The sequence below is a fragment of the Tachysurus vachellii genome, chromosome 1 (genome assembly GCF_030014155.1).
Source record: "Tachysurus vachellii isolate PV-2020 chromosome 1, HZAU_Pvac_v1, whole genome shotgun sequence".
Classification (NCBI taxonomy): Eukaryota; Metazoa; Chordata; class Actinopteri; order Siluriformes; family Bagridae; genus Tachysurus; species Tachysurus vachellii.
In genome coordinates, this window is record NC_083460.1 from 30840632 (window position 1) to 30852399 (window position 11768).

General features: G+C 40.3%; 1 protein-coding gene across 2 annotated transcripts; it reads right to left on the minus strand.

Annotated features, from left to right (window-relative positions):
* Window positions 1–1426: 1426 nt before the first annotated feature.
* Window positions 1427–11225, minus strand: safb (scaffold attachment factor B). 2 transcript variants are annotated; one of them, XM_060882690.1, is made up of 21 exons: window positions 10923–11225; window positions 9439–9526; window positions 9279–9343; window positions 9001–9201; window positions 8854–8907; window positions 8559–8595; window positions 7399–7816; window positions 6974–7014; window positions 6793–6890; window positions 5834–5983; window positions 5387–5484; window positions 5258–5301; window positions 5066–5145; window positions 4204–4349; window positions 3830–4123; window positions 3529–3663; window positions 3388–3433; window positions 3135–3238; window positions 2871–2926; window positions 2732–2786; window positions 1427–2090 (listed from the first exon to the last, which is right to left on the minus strand). In XM_060882690.1, the coding sequence occupies exons 1-21, from the start codon at window positions 11088–11090 to the stop codon at window positions 1967–1969; spliced, it is 2502 nt and encodes an 833-aa protein (XP_060738673.1). In that variant the 5' UTR covers window positions 11091–11225; the 3' UTR covers window positions 1427–1966. The 2 variants fall into 2 exon arrangements, with proteins under 2 accessions (XP_060738673.1, XP_060738666.1); XM_060882683.1 differs by having other exon boundaries at window positions 6974–7017.
* Between the last annotated feature and the right edge of the window lie 543 nt (window positions 11226–11768).

Consider the following 11768-nt stretch of genomic DNA (forward strand, 5'->3'; position numbering starts at 1 on the left):
CTGAAATCTCTCCTCGGTCTTGAGCAACAGCAGTCAGCAAAACCCTTACTCAACCATCCTCTACTTTGCACAGGATCATTTTTCAGTCTTAATCTATGAACTTGTCAGATTGCTGCAGTGTTGACCCAAGCCACACATATTTTATGGCCAAAAGTGAAGGAAAGAGTTGACAAATGGCTTCTAACTGCCAAAACCTTTTTACCTTCAAAGTCTGAGAATTAGTGAAAGTATCAGTTTCAGAATTAAAAGTGGAATCAAAATTATAACACGTTGACAAAAGTGGTCTCAGTGAGCTTAAAGCCAGTCCCAGAATACACTCTGGATGGCACATCTGTCCTTTACAGGGTAACACACACACACACATGTTGCCAGTTCTCCTACTGCGATGTTTTGGGAGGTGGGGGAAACCAGAGAACCCAAAGCAGACCTGAATGGCCTCAATACAACTTGCAGCACCACCCCAATATCACACACGTCTCTCAAATCAACATACTGGTGAAGATTTCATTATATCCTTTGATAAAAGAGGTTTTGTGGGGGTTTTGTTTTCGCTACAGAAACCCTAATGACATATGTGCTTGAAAATCAGCTCAGGTACATTAAAGCAGACTTTTCTATCATGTCCTGAAAAGAAAAAAAAAATACTCCAAAAGTGAGTACTTAAGAGTTTAAAATGCAGATCATTAAAACAGCCAACATTTATATTTTATATAGTTATGCTCTACAGCAAGCACCAGTTACAGTGAAGGCATGCACATAACACTCATCATATCCTGGGTAAAAAAAATTATGACTACTATAGACTTACACCAGCAACATTACTTCCGAAAACATATCCTGTCACAATAGTAGTAACAACGGTGCTGTAAATAACACAAACCAATGACAACCATGTGGTTAACGTGCAAAAAAAAACCTCTCAGGTAAGACACACACTTTATGTCTCATGTGGATAGAAATGTCTGCTAAAGAACTATGATTATTTGCTAATTTCCTGGAGTTCCATGTGAAAAAATAAGAATCTTTTTCAACAACATGGCAGATAAAGACAAGTGCAGCTGCAATGTCAAGGTCACTTTTTCTATTTGCCTTGTACAACGTGCGTCAGTCCAGAAGAGGCAGCTAATCAAAACACTGAACCCAAGGTCACAAAATAAAGTGGAGGGGATTTGTGTGGTTGTGTACACAAAAAAAACCCTATGAACATACTAAAGCAGTTTCTCGTTTACTATGTTTCAGCATAAGGGCATTTCAGGAAATCTTCTGAGAAAACCTGACGTCTTGTTGCAAGCCAGAGAAGTGACAAGCAGTTGCTATCAAAACTTCTAACAAAAATAAAACATTTTGTGGATTGCTGAAAGTTCTGTCTCATGAAAACCCATTCATCATTTTTTATGTATACAAATACATACTAAAACAGACCAAGTGTGTTTTATGAAACAACTTTATTCACTCAACAACCAAAAGGGACAAAAAGCTGAGCATGCACACATACACAATCATGATTGTAAGAAGTGTTACTGGAGTTGTCCTGAGGAAATAAGAACAACACAACAGCGCCATCTGTCATCACTACAAATGCAAATCACTTCACTACAAAGGGTTGAGGGTTGTATTCCACATAACATCAACTAAATGAAAAATCGTGTCTGTAACCATTTAAATAAAACAAAAATGTGAAGACTTCACTGAAACTTGTCTTATCTGAGCACAAGTTCAGCTTCGCACAACATTCCTGAGCATTAGAAAAAGCAAGACATTCTAAAAAAAAAATGCAAATGTGAGGACAAAAAATGAAAAACCACAAAACTTGACATACTGTACTTGGTAATTGTTTAGTCTGTCTTTATATGGCAAACAAAGCATTTTTAAAAAGCAGAACAAATTTACAAAGCTTAGAAGCTATATACAAGCTGTCAGATCACAATTAAGTACAAAAAAAGGCTGAAAAAAGAGGAGATGTGGATCAGTAGCGGCGACCGAAGGCTCCAGCCCCCTGCACGCCACTGCCCCCCGGCATCATCTGATTCTGTCGGTTCATGGTTCCGGGTAGAGACTGAGACGTCCCCGTCTGCATGTACCCGCCCCGGCTAAATATAGACACAAAAAGGCAAATATATTCGTTGTATTTTAATTTCAAACAAGGTATGATTTTGTTAATTTGTGCAAGACTGACACACTACAACCAACCCAGACCTACAAACCATAAATAGGGGTAATGTACAGTTTTGCCATGGTGTCAGAGACCATCACAAATGACTGGTCTTAGCTAGAAACTTGAGCTTGTCTGTTTTACTCTAGAAGAAATATTCACATACACAGGCATGTATACTTTAAAATTCCACTTTTCCAGTGTTTATATTAAAACTGAAACAGATAAGCCAGCAGTCACGTTCCCTTCTGATGCACGTGATGGTTACCGTAAACAACTGCAGCCCTGCACAAAATACACACCAATTTTTGATCTGCTTTGATCATACTGCGTTCATTTACATTTACGACATTAGGCAGACCCCTTATACAGATCGACATACAAAAGGGCTTTTAAGTCTCAATTTCGATTAATACATTAACACTGGTTCACTAGGTTTCAGTCTCAGGATACCATCAATCTAAAACTCTGTTCATTGTTTTTTTTTTTATTCAATCTATTCTGTCACAAGAGTGTAGAAGTGCACCTTCTATACGAAATGTGCAAACCCCAAAAATAAATAAAACAGGTTTTGCTCACCTGGCCATTCCTCCACGGGTAATGTGACTCTGGCCTGGCATGCCCCGGTCTGCTCCTGGAAGAAACAAGTAATCACATTAAATTAGATCATGTATCATCTTTTTGAATAGGTTTAAAGTGTAAATGAAGCTGCATGTACCCTGCCAGGGTCTGTCTCCATCCACCTTACGCCCAGGCTCCCAGTCTCGGCCTTCTCTGTGCCAACAACAAAGCAATTTAGAACAGGCTTTAATACGAATATGGCAGTAAAATCTAACAAGTATTGCATTCATCTGTCACTGTATTCATAGCATTTCTAATAAAATAGACGTTTATAGTCTCTCACACATTATATATGACATAAGACAATATTTGTATAGCCCTGTGCATTACATGAAAGATGTGGGTTTTTTTTGTTTTTTACCTGCCAGGGACCGGCCTTGGGCCATTCATTGGCCGCTTGTCATAACCACCTCCACTCCAGTTATCCCGAGAGTCTCTGTTGTGCCTGTCCCGGTCAGAAAAGTGCTGCAAAGACAGAGCGCAAGAGATAAGAACATGACATTAAAGTCCAAATGCATTTTCTAAAGCACTTTGTTAGCCCTGCAGTTCCAACATACAGTCTGTGCTAGCTTATTAACAATCATTATATCATTATAACAGGAGAACATTTTTACCGGGCCATCTCGGTCTGCAGGCATGCCTCCTCTGGGACCATCTCTCCTAAACCAAAAACAAAGACATCCAGATCAACACTTGGAACAGAATGCCACTGATGTTTTTAGTAATTCTATAAGTGCTGTTATCAAAAAATCTACCTGTCCATGAACATGTCGTCCTGGTAGCGGCCGCGATCTCTGTGGTCGAAATCTTGGTAGCGATCCTGACGACCAAAATCTGAGCGTCCATATCGGTCATCCATGGGCATCCTCTTTGCTGGCCAGTCATCTTTCCTATGAGCAGCACAACATACCAAAAGAACATTTACTTGCTTTAGATGTTCGTAGTAACTTTTACTAGATACACTAATGAATGTTTTTTCCCCAAAGTCATACATACACCACACATGCTTTGCTATAATACAGTTACTCAAAGCATTAATTGACTTGTAATCAGTACCTGCTGTCCATGTCATAGGGTCTCTTGATCGGACGGCGATCCTGTTCGTAGCGAAGCTGTTCCTGCTGCCTACGCAGCTCCTCACGCTCTCTGTGAATTCGCTCCTGCTCACGTCGCCGCTCGTACTCCACTCTCATGCGTTCACGCTCCAGGAACTCTCGCTCCATACGATCTGCATCCAGCCTTTGCTTTTCCAACTCCAGCCAGTTACGCTTACGCATCAGTCTCTCCCGCTCTTCACGCTCACGGAAGAGACGGATGCGCTCACGCTCGCTGCGGCTGTCACGGTCTCCGCTGTACGAAAACAACATGCAAAACGTTACAGGCCACTGACTTCACATATACAATGACCCTGCGCACGTGTGGATGCATACCCAGAGTGCCTGCGTCTCTCCACCTCTCGGATCTCTCTCTCGCGTTGCCTCTGCCTCTCACGCTCTCGCTGCTCTTTAATTTGATCGAATGACAGGATGTCCTTCCTCTCTCGGCTCGAAGACTTGCGGTCACGACTCTTAGTGCTCTATAAGATGCACAAATATTCTCACATGGACACTCCAAACACTATCGGCTCAGATAAATTTTGTGCAAAGCTTGTGTTTGTCCGCTACATCTAAAACCAGCTTTTCAACCGAGTTTTATTTATTTGCGTTCTTTTAGCAATGGGTTAGAATTTAAATGTTATACAGAGAAACCATAGATAAACTAACATGAAAAAATGTTAATTTCTGATAGCATAGATATTGTAATGTTACAATAAAAAGTTTAAAAAAAAAAAAAAAAGAAATAAAAAGTAATTGTAAACAATCTGGCTTCAGAATAACTTGGCTAAAAACTGCAAGTAGCAACATTTATATAAAAAATACATCAATGGTCCAAATGGACTCTCTCTCTCTCTCGCTCATATTCTACCGCTTATCCGAACTACCTCAGGTCACGGGGAGCCTGTGCCCATCTCAGGCGTCATAGGGCATCAAGGGAGGATACACCCTGGACGGAGTGCCAACCCATCACAGGGCACACACACTCTCATTCCAAATGGACTGCTAGTTAATAATTATCCACAAACTACTCATACTTCCAAGGTTATGGATAAAGTTCACCTAGATTAACTGATAGTGACCTCAACTTTTTGACTAGTTGATCACTATTTCTTCTTGTAAATGCTTTGTTACTTTTGTAAATACTTTTAGTGTTACTGCTGTTTTCTAGCCCAGCAAACATAGCCGAGTGCTTTACCCGTTCCTTGCTCTTGGTTCTGACGCTGATAACAGGCTCGCCTTTAGATTTATCCATGACAACGGTCCTCTCTCCAGCAGCTGTGACACAAAAACAGCCACCATGATACACTAATACACAATTTTATTACACCTCACATCTTTAGAGAGGTGATAAATAAACTGTCACCATTAGCTGACTTTTCTAACTCACCTTTATCATCCGAGCCTTCAGTTTTCTCATCCTTGTTTTCAGATCTACAAAAAATAAGAAAAAAAACTTAATAGTAAACCTCTGCTCACTTATCCTACACAACTTCAGTGAAATGAACAAATGTCTCACTTGTCAGTCTTGGACTCTGAGGAGTGTCTCCTGTCGCTGCTTGTCTTTTTAGTGTCATTTTTGTCTGTAGGTTTCTTCCCAGCTGGCTCATTCTTTGCCTACAGGTGCATTTGTGGATAAACATTAATAATCTTTATTTTTGTAGCACTTTTCATATGAAATGGACTATTTATTCAAAATAAAGTATTAAACAAGAAAAGGAAGCCAAAACGAAATAGTAAAGATGGGCCATAAAATGCAATAAATTCCACTGGTGGCACAAAGAAGTAGATGTCTAAAATCACAGATATTAGAATCAGATATGTCTGAAAAGGTTTACTGAAATAATGTCAATATAAGTTTCATACTTTACATGTGATCACCACAAGACAACTTATAGAGACAAATGTCAGCAAACGTATTCAACACGATAAGCTTGTGTCTACGGTGCTGTAAATGTGTACTCACCCTCTCTACAGAGATCATGCGGCCGTGTAGCTCGGTCCGGTGCAGGTGATCGATGCACTTGGTGGCCTCCTCTGTAGAGCACATGGTCACAAAGCCATAACAGCGAGCTCCTGGGCTCCGAGCGTTCGTTACCACTTTAGCACCCACCACCTACAAATTCACAGGAAAATCAAATCAGTGCAGAGGACTTCAACACCACCATCATCTGTGCTCGGGGAAGAAATATCCATCATTCTCCAGTGGACTCGACAGACTCCAATCTTGCTAATTGTAACTGATGGATCGTGGGTGTTGAAATATACTATTTTATACTACAAGACAGCTGAATTCTGATTAGGCAGAAGGTGTTGATTAATTCCTGTATAAGGAGCTCTGACAGTAGCACAGCTGCAAATAACAGGTTTATATTAACACACTACAAATGTTCTGTAAAGAGACATTTATTTAACAAGAGTTCATCATATTTTGCACTTTCTCTGAAGGGGAGAAAATATAAAGTAAATGAGTTATAGCTGCCAGGGCTCGCAAAATCACTGGCCCAACATCAGAGGGGTTATTGTCTCTTCCATCCGGACTACCACAATAAATCACTCTCATAGGGACAGTGTTTCATGTCGCCGTGTCGGGACGCCACATTAAGAATCATCCCCGCCACAGCTGCAGGTACTTAGCAGTGTAAATTATAAAGTGCAGTGCCTCATCTTTAAAATTGAGAGTACAGACACCGGCAGTGGCACTCGCCATCTAATGCGGTTCAGAACGCTGTTCAAAATCCTGCCGCACCTCCAACATAACCTTCTGCAAATTTACACCATATTTGTCTTAAATTGTGGTCATAAAATAAAAATGTAAGTCGCTCAGATAAATAATAAGAGCATCAGATAAAATGCCATGAATTTAAAATATAAATGTACTATGATTGAGAGAAAAATGCAATAAATGTCAGATTGAACACAAACCTTTCCGTATTTGCTGAACAGATTCTTCAGATCAGTCGCTCTGGTGGTTGATGAGAGGCCGCTGACCCACAGGTTCCTTCCACTACTGGCAGCACCACCTGCTCATGTTAGACACCATAATTTGATCAAATATACTAGAATTTCCTTTAATTAAGGGTTTCTGCAAATCCAATTTATTTACCTTTGTCATCTTTTGAGTCAGGCTTACATGATTTTTCATCACTGCTAGAGGAAAAATAAGAGAAAGAAAGAAATTGAAACATTTCAAACAGGTAATGCTGGTGAAGACAATGGAGATTAACAAAAATACCTACCTGGCAAGGACACAGCATCAGGTAGTGAAAAAAAAATACTTAAATGTGGACTCTACGACTTGAGATAATTTCTGTAAGCATGCCACTAAGGCGTCTTAGATGGCAATCTAACCGTTAAAATAGTTAACAAGAGGGAGAAGGGGGAAATGGTGGGGGGTGACAAAAACAAAATGAAGGACGAAATGCGCAGTCCATTAGACCTCCCCAAGAGCACCCAAACTTGTTAACAAAGGAGCCAAAGTAACAAGATTCTAACAGCCATTTTTGTTCTAGTAGACAGAAAACAACAAACCTCTTTTTCTGATCACCACCCTCTACTGAGGACTCTTTCACTTCTGAAGATTCTGCAGCACTCTCTTCAGTCTTCATGTCTTCCTCTGTCCCCTCGGCCTTCGCCACGCTTTCTGAATCGGCGCTTTCGATTTTGTGCAAGCCCGTTTCATTTGCGTTAGCAGCCTGAGCGGAGGCGCTCTCAGCACCCGGCGAATTGTCCTTAACGCCTTGTAGGTCCTCACATGGCGGTTGGACTTTGCTTTGCTCTGAGGCGTCAATGTCTCCTTCCACATTGCTGGCCTCCTCGGCTTTACCGAGGTCTGACACATTGTCCTCCTCTTCCTTGCGAGAACCATCCCACAGTGAAGCGTTCTCCTCTTCAGTCAGCTCCTCGTTAAGTGGCTCTGATATACAACACCCGGCTACTTTCTCACTTTCTACGAATGTAACAGGAATAGAATGGCACAGAGTTTAATCACTTCTGAGACATTGCATTGTTTAGCGTGGAACTGGACTAGGACGCCACCCACTGCTTCACATAAGACAGTTAGTTATGCCTAGAAAGAGACTGGAAAAACCAGAGTCAAAAAGCAACCCATTTCCTGGCTAAAAGTCGCCTCTTGTTAAGTTTCACCTGACGCCAAGCGTGTGGAACGCCACATGGGCAGCACACAGATCCAGAGTGTCCATCGTTGGTGATTTGTTTTGTTGTTCAAGTGTCCATGATAGAGAAGAGGTAGACTTTTGTGCTGCCTTTAAAAAGCCTTTTATTTTCTCTTTTGAATCAAGCAATTGGTCCATTTAGTGAATCTCCATAAAACAAACATTGAGTCCTAAATGTGATTTTGCTTCAAAGTGATCCATTTCTTCATTTTCTCTTCTGAAGTCTTCTTTAGGCAGAAACTGAACTGCACCTGCAAAACTAGCAAGACATTGCCTGACTAACCACTAACCGTTACTGGCTCTGCGCATAAGCCTGTTTAGCAAAAAGCGTTTCTCAATACTAAGATATTTATTTTTCCTAACACATTTTAAATGGTGTCAACTTGCACACAAAGCCAGTAACCTCTGGATTTCCAGTCTCTTTGTCAGGATTAGGAGGAATTATTAACTGCTAATCGAGCTTTAAAATTCACCCTGAAATGATTCACGTGTTAAACACCTCCATACAGTCAGTACCTGTCATATCTTCATGTTCCTCCTGTGGCTCAGATCCCTGCAGAATAAAACACAAACAATAAGGATTCAGCAGTAACAAAACACACAGAGCTTTCACTGCTGTTGTGTTATATACATGCAGTTCTTTGGGCAGGTGAGAGCACAGCAATTACACTCAGGAGTTAATAAGTGAAAGAGCTTCACTGTGGTGGTCTCTCTCTGCTCCCAGGTGAAAGAACCAAAAGAATTAATTTTACTCTGACAAGGAACTAACAGTTATGGCAGCACTCCTATAGTTACTCTGCCTCTTTAGTACCTGAATATTGTGTTTCTGGTGATCTTCTAAGTCTGCATCTTTAGTATCCATTTCCTAAAACAAGCACATCAAGTAGGTAAATGTTTATTTCAAATTTAGAAGCATCCGTGATGAAGTCCTCCCCACAGCCATGTTCTAAACACTCACCTCCTCAGACTCAGACTTAAGTGCGTCAGAATCTGCAAAGTCATCTGCATTAGCCTGATTCGAAAATGTGTTCAGAAGATCGCTCTCATAATATTCGTCGTCCTCAGCAATCATGCTGTTATCGATATCGGCTTCATCCAGAACATTCATGTCCATGATGTCCATATCATGAACACTCTCAACGTGTGCATCGCCATCGTCCTGGAGGAAAGAAAGAACTTGTTAGTTTTTCTTTATACTGCATGAGTTAAATAGACATTTTGTGCATTACAAAGCACCTGGCCATCAACAGACTCCTCTTCCAGTGCACAGTCCTCTGATTCATCTGCTCCTGCTCTCTTCCCTACAAAATAAATAAATAAAATAAAAAGGAAAAAAGCGTCACAACTAATCTCAGCTAAATTGTGATTACAATGAACAAAAAAAGTTCAATTTTACCTTTTGGAGTTCTCTTGGGAGCTTTCTTAGGAGTGATTTCAAGCTGAACCACTATTTCATCAGGATTGCCTCCTTCCTCCTCAATTGCCTGCAATAATAATAATAATAATAATAATAATAATAATAATAATAAAGAACCGAGATAAACACACTTCATTTCCACCAGAGTCTACACACAGCACAATCCATGTTCATTTTTGAGACGTGAGATATGGCTTCTACCTTTCTCCTAGAAAAATCTCTCAATGTTCTGTTAATATTCTCAAAATGCCACCAGTGAATAAATCTCACATGGTGATACTGAAAACTTTTTTTTTGCCATTTTAACTCTGAGGACGTTAATTTACCTAAAACAAAGCCAAATAGCAACAGTTTCTTCCAAAATATACAGTATAATCACAGAAGAATAAAGATAGTTTTCCCAAATAAGAATTATGATAAGGGATGGCAAACTTTTAGTGATGAATTACCACCTCTTTTACTTCACAGAAGCCAAGAAAGTACCATTTTTATAAGACTCCTTTTTTTTAATTAAAACAGACGTCTGTATAAACAATTTCAGGCAATATTCTGACGTCAGTAAATAAGCACACCTGACAGAACCAATCAAAACCAGTCACAGAGAAGCAGGCAAATTAATGATCAATAATAATAACAACAACAATAAACAAGATACATGGATTTATGTTTTGTGAGTTCTCTCTCTGTTCATGACTGAACTTGATTAGTTCTTCTCATTAAAAGCAACAAAGACCACTGAAAGCATGTAACATTGGAAATTCTGCAAGTTCTAAAATCTGTTCAACACAAATTACTTTTTATAGCAATAACATGACACTTGGAATTGTGTTTAAAGGGGGGGGGGTCATGGGGGTTGGTTAGAGAGTATCCATGGGCTTTTGCCGATAATAAATAAAAATACAGCAATGCTGTGGGAATTCAGTGCATGAAACATTTGGGGAAACAATTTTTGCCAGGAAAACATGCAAACTGAATTTGTTTTGCATTCTCTACCTCAAAGAGAACCGGAAGTTAGCACGCGTCGCTAGCTCGTGTGGCTAACAACACGAGCTAGCGATATCAAAAGCATTCACATTCGGTATCAGTGCGTTACTACATATGTCTTAGCAACATGTCAATACCCTGAACGTTTATTACAGATTACAGGAGCACATACAACAACGTGTGCAGAACATAAACCGAAAACTAATTCGGGCCTTTTTTGCTAAAGCTAAGTGTAAACGCGCGAGGACGCTTTAGCCACATAGCTAGCGCTTAGTCTGTGCTAACACGAATTTATATGTGCTTTACGAGTAAAACAGAACGCACAAAAACACAACGTCACGAAAAACATTTAAAAGCACAAAACCGGTCGCCGTTTACGCACTTAGAAGAAAACCCCGTTCTACTAAACGATTTATAATAGTTAACGTTTAACAAAAACAAACGTAAGTAAATATATAAGCTGCAGTGTGATTTTTCACCTTTTTTAACCGCTCTGACAGGATGCTCTTGTTCCCACTTATGTCCAGGTTGCGTTTTTTCAGCTCGGCCTTCAGATCGATGACTCGCAGCTCCGACAGTTTTCGAACCCCGGCGCCTTCATTACACTCTCCGGCACCCGAATCTACAGCCGACGTGTTTTCAGACATTACTGAAAAATTCACGGATAAACTGCACTGTGTAACTTTGCGTTAAACGACTCAGACCGGTCTTTACGCCAGTGCTCAGTCTACTCTCCAAAATTTCTTGCACACGACAAAATGGCGCTTGAGACTTGTACTGCGCATGCGCGGTTTTCCAACCTCTCGAAATTCCCTACAATTCTCTATGGAAGAATTGAAATGTAATACAAATATTTACACTGTTGTAACTAAATATACTTAATATCCAGTCTCAATTGCATAAAATATACTCATTTTACTCAACCCCTACCCACTAATCAACCTCTTTTCAGTATATGCATTTCCTATATTATATGTTACATAATTTAGCTTTCATCCCTGTACCAATACATGCCCCCTCCAGTCAACCCCAACCTACTAATCAAAGTAGTAAAGTATGCTTCTTACACCCCCTACACCATAGGTCACTAACAGACGGACCGCGGTCCGGGTCCGGACCCAGAAGCTGTCCAGTCCGGACCCTGACCTACAGCCAAAACAAAAGGCTATGATTTAAAACTTGACGAAGCGCTTCTATTTTATCGGCGCAGCTTTTACAATCTTTACGGTAAAGGTAGTGGACACGCACAGACCAATCAAGTCTGTGCATTCCTGAAGTAAACCCTGCGACTCTACAGTGCAAGACAGATGAGAGAGAATTAGAGT

What these genes read in the sequence shown, in the direction of transcription:
- safb (XM_060882683.1), bottom strand. Translation starts at nt 11,090, where the DNA reads ATGTCTGAAAACACGTCGGCTGTAGATTCGGGTGCCGGAGAGTGTAAT. An exon ending in TCAGAGTCCAAGACTGACAA is followed by an intron (nt 5,302 to 5,386) that starts GTGAGACATTTG and finishes TATTTTTTGTAG; the next exon opens with ATCTGAAAACAAGGATGAGA. An exon ending in CTGCAGACCGAGATGGCCCG is followed by an intron (nt 3,239 to 3,387) that starts GTAAAAATGTTC and finishes CTGTCTTTGCAG; the next exon opens with CACTTTTCTGACCGGGACAG.